The sequence below is a fragment of the Phoenix dactylifera genome, unplaced genomic scaffold (genome assembly GCF_009389715.1).
Source record: "Phoenix dactylifera cultivar Barhee BC4 unplaced genomic scaffold, palm_55x_up_171113_PBpolish2nd_filt_p 000931F, whole genome shotgun sequence".
In the NCBI taxonomy this organism is placed as follows: Eukaryota; Viridiplantae; Streptophyta; class Magnoliopsida; order Arecales; family Arecaceae; genus Phoenix; species Phoenix dactylifera.
The window spans coordinates 87,726-94,746 of NW_024068290.1; the positions used below are offsets into that span (position 1 = coordinate 87,726).

A 7,021-nucleotide genomic window follows, 5' to 3' on the forward strand; every position below is an offset into this window, starting at 1 on the left:
CCCCTCCAATACTATTAAAATATAAAAAATAGGTAAAAAGTAAAATTGGTGCACCACATCATATGTGGTAGCACTAGAAATGTTACTGCAATGGATACTCAGAAGATTATGAGATCAACTTGATTTGCACTTACTGTGATTGTAGATGTCTAAAACATAATTTATTTCTTTTCAAACAACGTTAAAGCTTTACTCCGATAAAAACCACTTATACAACTTAATTTTCAAGTGAGTACTAAATAATTAAAAATTTTATTTACATATACACACCAGCCAATGATTTTCTATGTTCAAATGTTTACAATTTGTGGAACTATAGATGGATATCTACAAAAATTACTATTTTGGTGCCTTTCGTAAAAAACTTTGTTATAATAACTAAATGTAGTGTTTATTTATATGAATAACTAACAACACTATAATTTTAGTGATGCTCAATAATCACAAGCAAAATTATTAATATTTTAGGTATTTATTTCTAAAACGAATGGCTCACATAGCAACTTAATGCATAAAATATTTATATGTAGGACGAATTGAGTGCTATTAGGTTATTCCACTTGTTAGGATATACTTGCATGATGTTTGCATTTCCAACCCATCTCGAGAGGCTTTATTTTTTGTTGTTAACCATTAAGTAGTAAATTTCACTCATAATATTAATCTATTAACGTTACTGTATTCAACATGATTCAGAACAAACGAACTTCTAATTCTGATCTCGCACATAATGGATTTGAAATCCTCAAAAACCGACTCTCCCCAAGTATAATGCCATGTAGGCATTGCGCTTGCTTTTACTCTTGCACTAATTCATTTTGTAGTCTTTTTTTTAATTTATTTTTACTTGAGAAATAATTAGCTCTGTATATTCTTCTGTAACTTCCCAACTCCTGCAACTTAGTCAAGTGGGTATTCCAGTGGGAACACTTGAAACAAAAAGAAGGGGTATCTTTAGTAATTTGGCACCATGTGGCGGTCAAATTCTAATGAGTCGGAGTCGCGAGTCAATAAAATCCTTTGTCAATTTTTTTTTTTTTAAATATCATCTTTCCTAAGTATTTCTACTTCCTCCCCTCATCCTTTCAGTTCCATGCCTGTTTCCATCTCACAGCGGTGCGGCCATGGCTCTTCCCCAAACCCCGTCTCCCTTTCCTTTCCCTTCCTTCTCTCTCCTCCTGTTCCTCCTCGTCTTAGCTCGCCAAAGCCCTCTCACCTTCTCAGCTGACACCATCTCTTCCAACTTCTCCATCTCAGGGGACCAGAACCTAACCTCCAAAGGAGGCGACTTTGTTCTGGGCTTCTTCTCGCCAAGTAACTCCTCCAAATACTACATAGGCATCTGGTACAAAAAAGTCTCCAAGCAAACCTCCGTCTGGGTAGCCAACAGAGAAACCCCTGTCTCAGACAAGACCAAATCCGAGCTCAGGCTCTCTGACGATGGAAACTTGGTTCTACTCAACGAGTCCAAAGCCCCAATCTGGTCCACTAATGCCAGCATCTCCGCCAACTCCACTGTAGCAGTTCTCCGAGACTCTGGAAACCTTGTGCTTGCAGATGGCTCCAACCCCTCCAGGATCTTGTGGCAGAGCATCGAACACCCCACCGATACCTGGCTCCCCGGAGGCAAGCTCGGCCTGAACAAGGTGACTAAACAGAACCAGCGCCTCATCTCCTGGAGGAGCTTAGCTGACCCAGCTCCTGGGATCTTCTCCCTTGAGCTCGACCCCAATGGAAGCAGCCAGTACATCATTCAGTGGAATAAGTCTGTCCAGTACTGGACTAGCGGGACTTGGAATGGAAAAATCTTTAGTAAGGTGCCGGAGATGACGGCGAATTATATCTATGACTTCAAATACGTTACCGATAGTGACGAAAGCTACTTCACTTACTCTGTTAAAGATCCCTCGATCATCTCGAGGTTTATAATGTACCCCTCGGGGCAGATTCAGCAGTTGACATGGGTGGAAGAATCCCAGGAATGGATACTATTCTGGTCCCAGCCGAGAGCGCAATGCGAAGTGTATTCTCTCTGCGGGCCGTTCGGGAGCTGCAGCGAGAGCAGTGGGACATTCTGCAAATGCGTCAAGGGTTTTGTGGCGCGGAACCAGACCGAATGGGATTTGCTGGATCGAACAGGGGGTTGCGTGAGGAGAACTCCATTACAGTGCAGCAACAACTCGGCGAATGTCGGGAAAGATAAGTTTTATCCGATGGATGGTATGAGGTTGCCAGAAAATGCTCAGAATTTAGGTGCTGGGAGTGCTGAACATTGTGAATCAACCTGTTTGAATAATTGCTCTTGTACTGCTTACTCATTTAGTAGTGGATGTTCCGTGTGGTACGGTGATTTGATCAATCTACAGGATCAATACAATGGATCGAATGGAGGAACCCTTTACCTCCGGCTGGCTGCTTCGGAGCTGCCGGACACCACGAGAAAGAAGGGAACGGTCGTCGGGGCCGTTGCCGGTGTGGTTGCGGGCTTGGTAGTTTGTTTGTTTATCGTATGGGTGCTAATCTGGAGGCGCCGGAAGAGGCGGATGATTCATGCTGCGAAAGCAGTAGGGAGAGCTCTGGTGCCATTCAGATACAGCGACCTGCAGCATTTCACGAAGAACTTCTCGGAAAAATTGGGAGGAGGAGGTTTTGGTTCGGTGTTCAAGGGGTTCTTGCCGGATTCGACCGCCATAGCTGTAAAGAAGCTTGAAGGCCTTCGTCAGGGAGAGAAGCAGTTCCGGTCCGAGGTGAGCACGATTGGAACGGTGCAGCATGTGAACCTGGTTCGACTTCTTGGGTTTTGCTCCGAAGGCGCCAAAAGGTTGCTGGTTTATGAGTTCATGCCAAACGGTTCTCTGGATACCCAGCTGTTCCAGAACAATTCCATGGTCTTGGACTGGAACAAGAGGTACCGAATTGCTCTTGGAGCTGCTAGAGGATTGGCTTATCTCCACGAGGAGTGCAGGGACTGCATTATACACTGCGATATAAAGCCAGAAAACATTCTACTGGATGCGTCCTTTGTTCCAAAAGTGGCAGACTTCGGTCTGGCAAAGCTTGTAGGCCGGGATTTCAGCCGAGTATTGACTACGATGAGAGGAACGAGAGGCTATCTAGCACCTGAATGGATAACTGGTGTAGCCATCACTGCCAAAGCTGATGTCTACAGCTACGGGATGATGCTTTTGGAAATTATATCTGGTAGGAGAAACTCAGAGCAGACAGAGGAAGGGAAAGCTGCATTTTTTCCTGCATCAGCTGCGAACAGACTCGCGCAAGGGGATGTTGGAAACTTGGCAGATCATAGATTGGGTGATGATGTGAGTATCGAAGAGCTTGAAAGAGCTTGCAAAGTTGCTTGTTGGTGCATTCAGGATGATGAAAGATCCAGGCCAACGATGGGACAGGTTGTTCAAATTTTGGAGGGTTTTCTAGAAATTAACATGCCTCCTATTCCAAGATCACTTCAAGTTCTTGCGGAAAGCCCGGAGAATATAAATTTCTTCTCAGACTTGTCATCGAATCAAAGTTCCCGGAAACAGAGTACCACTTCTATCGGCTCTCAAGTTAAAAGCACAGCATCAAGAAGTTCTAATGTATGAAGATGCCCAAGACTTTCCAAGCTCCGCATACGCTCTAAGTGAGCCCGCTTCGTATTTTCCAGTAGTATCGCAAAGCAGTAGCTTCATGCCACGTCTATGAAGTGTTGAATGTTCTTTTAGCATAAGTAATTGGTATATTAATATTGGTCAAGGTATCATGTACTCAGATGTGCCTTCATGTGCTCATGTAATTGAGTGAAGAATAACTTGAATCTTCGAATTTTCCATATAATGTAAGTCGGAGTATTGCCCATGCATATTCCATTATTTTAAAATTGCCATAGCTTGGCATATGTTATCTGGTTTTGATTGCTGCAGGCAGTCTTTAGCTGATTTATGGAAGCTGGAATTTGCAGGATGGGATGCACAAACTCTTTTGAGAAATCATTTTAGTATTTTTATGCATTTATCTCTCACATGTCATTCATTGAATAGTCAGCCACCATCATTTCCATGTCCTTTGCAAATTTACAATAGAATGCTACTGAATGTTGTAGACTGCATGCATAACTGCCCTCGCCACTTCTTACTAACATTATGTTTCCATCTAACGCTATTGGAACCAGAGAAAATAAGTGAAGCATCTGGGCTATTTGATGAGAGCGCAGCAGCATAATTTTGCAAAAATAGATCCATTATCTGGACTATTGCTCTCCCCATGATCTCTTATTGGAATGTTTTATACTCCTTCAAAAGCATATCAGAGTTTCTGAATCTTGTTGCTGCCCTGCAAACCTTGATGTAACATTTTCTGTTTTTTAGGTCACTGTTGCTCTCAATGAACCTTAAAACTTGTTTCTCCAGCAACTTTTGTTTCTTGTTTGGTGCTTGTAAATCTTTCTTTATTTACTTAATGAAGTAAAAGAAAAGGTGAAGGCTAAGATGAAGCAGTTGGCATGGGTGGGAGAATAATATGCATGGATACTGTTCTGGTCCCAGCGGAGAATGCAGTGCCAAAGTGTATGCTCTCTGTGTGCCGACTGAGAGCTGCGATGAGATCATCTTGCTATTATGAAACTGCATCAAGGAGTTCAGAATCAGAATGATTGGGATAGGATCGATCAAATAGGTGGGTGTGCGAGGAACATGCCATTGCAGTGCAGCAGCAATAGCTTTGCCAATGTGGAGAGAGGTAAGTTCCAGGGAAGTTGATAGTCGGTCCCTCCGTTGGCCGGACTCTTTAACTTTTAATCTCTGTGGACTCGGACCTTATATCCAGTTCAAGTTTCAATATTTCTGTAACTCCCAGTCCCTCATCTCATAGTACCTCTCCACCTGGTTTTCAAGGAGGCAATGACGATGGGTTCTCAAGCTCCACCCCTCTACATGGTGTGAGATCCGTCCTGAGAATGGACCGTATTGGAGTGAAGTCGGCAAGCCCAACTAACTTCAGTCTTGCCGACTTCAGTCCAACGCCCAAACCAGGATCTGAGGAACAAAATAGAGGATTAGGATCGAGATCCTTTGCTTCTGCTTACTCTCTTCGGTTGTGCGGATAATCCATAGCAACCGTGCTTGCGGATTCCACAAGCCGTTCGAACGGCCGCCGGCCATTCGGTCGAGCTCATCCACTGCAAGGACCGCGGGCGGTGCAATAACCTCAAGCTTATACTCTTTGAAAACCCCTATAAATTTTCCTCATCTCCTGCGTCGAACAACCACCGAGCCCTCTCCTCCCTTTCCTCCCTCTTTCTTCTTCTCCGGTGGCCGGTATGCCACCCTGGCCGAGCACTACCACCTGAAGCCTCTTCTCTCTCTATTTTTGTCTGCATACTCTGTTTCACTATTCCGAGACTCCTCTCTTCATCGGAAGCTGCCACCGTTGCCGGAAGGACCACCGCCACCGCATCTACCTTGGTGAGCTCTCTTTCCCCTATTCCTCTACTCTAGACCGTCATCGGAGACCCGTTTGAGGCCATAAAGATAGGGGTCGAAATTCCTATTTTCGGCCCTTTCTTTCTTTTTTCTTTCATCGTCAGCGGTCTTGCCACCTTCACCAACCACCACCACCACTACAAAAGAAAGGATATCTCCCGGCACTTTTTTTGGTCTCTCCCGACGCTTTTAAGCGTCGGCGAATTCCCAGCCCACACATCGCAAAGCGTGGGTCAGACGTCGGGCAGGTGGGCGTGGGTCGGGTTTAACCCGACGCGTCAAAAAAGCGTCGTCGCTCTATGCCAACGCTTTTAAGCGTCGTTCATTTTATACAAACCCGACGCTTAAAAGCGTCGGCGTACTTGAACCGACGCTTTCCACCGTATTTTGTGTTGGACTATGCCGACGCTTAAAAGCGTCGGTTTATGCTACTTGAGCGACGCAATAAAGCGTCGTTAAACATCAAACCTATGGTTGCGAACTAAGACCTTAATCCACTGTCCAATACCGCCCTACCCACCAAAATTACCCTTTCACATGCTTGCATCCTCCGCGGTTCACTCTCGCAGACACCTCCACTTTTATTGATTTCAAACAACCAGCCAACGAACCATAGGAGATTATTTCTTCCTTTTATTGAAATTTTGCAATAATAGAAATACTACAGTATGGCCTGGATATCACAAATTTGAAATATTAAAACATCTTCTGCGCACACATAAATAGGATAGGATGGCATATATCTGATCCTTTCCAAACCCACCTTATCTAATAAGCCACCCCTTTTTATATTAGATTACTTAATTGTAATCCTGAATGGTCCATCATCCTGATGAGTAAAACCCATAATTTGTTAAGTCTTCGGATATACCTTGGCCGCTGACCAGAACTCTGGTTTCCACCCTCAAGGCCTTGTCACCCTGATTTCTATTCTGTTCTCTGAACAAATAGTAATTGAAGCAAGATTAATCACATAGGTAGAATTGTTACTGAAAAGACTAATTACCTCCAGATTTAGGCTACCTGCAAAAAACAAGAATACAGCTCATCTGTCCCAAACGTTTCTATAAAGCCAGAGTGCTGAGAGTACACTACATAAGATCAGTTTGTCCGGCGCGAGACAAACGTATCACTTGGTTTTTTTTTTGGGTACAAAAAAGTATCACTTGGTTGAAGAGACATAGTTTGCCAAGAAGCACATCCATCATGGAGGCTAGACATGGAAAAGCAAGCACGTGTTACCTTAAAAACTAAGATTTACCAACAATCAGTGCAGCAGTAGCTCTGTTCCACTGCTTCCAACACTAATTATAACAAGGTATGCATTTCTACACCACTGGGATTAGTAAGATAGAACAAGAAGTTCAGTACAGATGACACAAAACATTTAGTCTACGAATACATAAACCATCAAAGTAGCTTCCAAAAATTCCTGTGGCTTACTTCCACAGCTTACTTCCACTGCAACACCCCCCATGCTTACTTCCACAGCTTAACAGACTTGTCATGGCTAGCAGAGGCCACCATTCCTGTGGCTTGTGACT

At 43.9% G+C, this 7,021-nt stretch overlaps 1 protein-coding gene across 1 annotated transcript; it reads left to right on the forward strand.

Moving 5' to 3' along the window:
* Window positions 1-1,048: 1,048 nt before the first annotated feature.
* LOC103696048 (G-type lectin S-receptor-like serine/threonine-protein kinase At2g19130) lies at window positions 1,049-3,900 on the forward strand. Its single transcript, XM_008777554.4, has one exon. It carries the CDS (start codon window positions 1,125-1,127, stop codon window positions 3,600-3,602), a length of 2,478 nt encoding a protein of 825 aa, XP_008775776.2. The 5' UTR covers window positions 1,049-1,124; the 3' UTR covers window positions 3,603-3,900.
* The last annotated feature ends 3,121 nt before the right edge of the window (window positions 3,901-7,021 follow it).

Coding starts and splice junctions, on each gene's coding strand:
- LOC103696048 (XM_008777554.4), top strand. CDS start 1,125: ATGGCTCTTCCCCAAACCCCGTCTCCCTTTCCTTTCCCTTCCTTCTCT.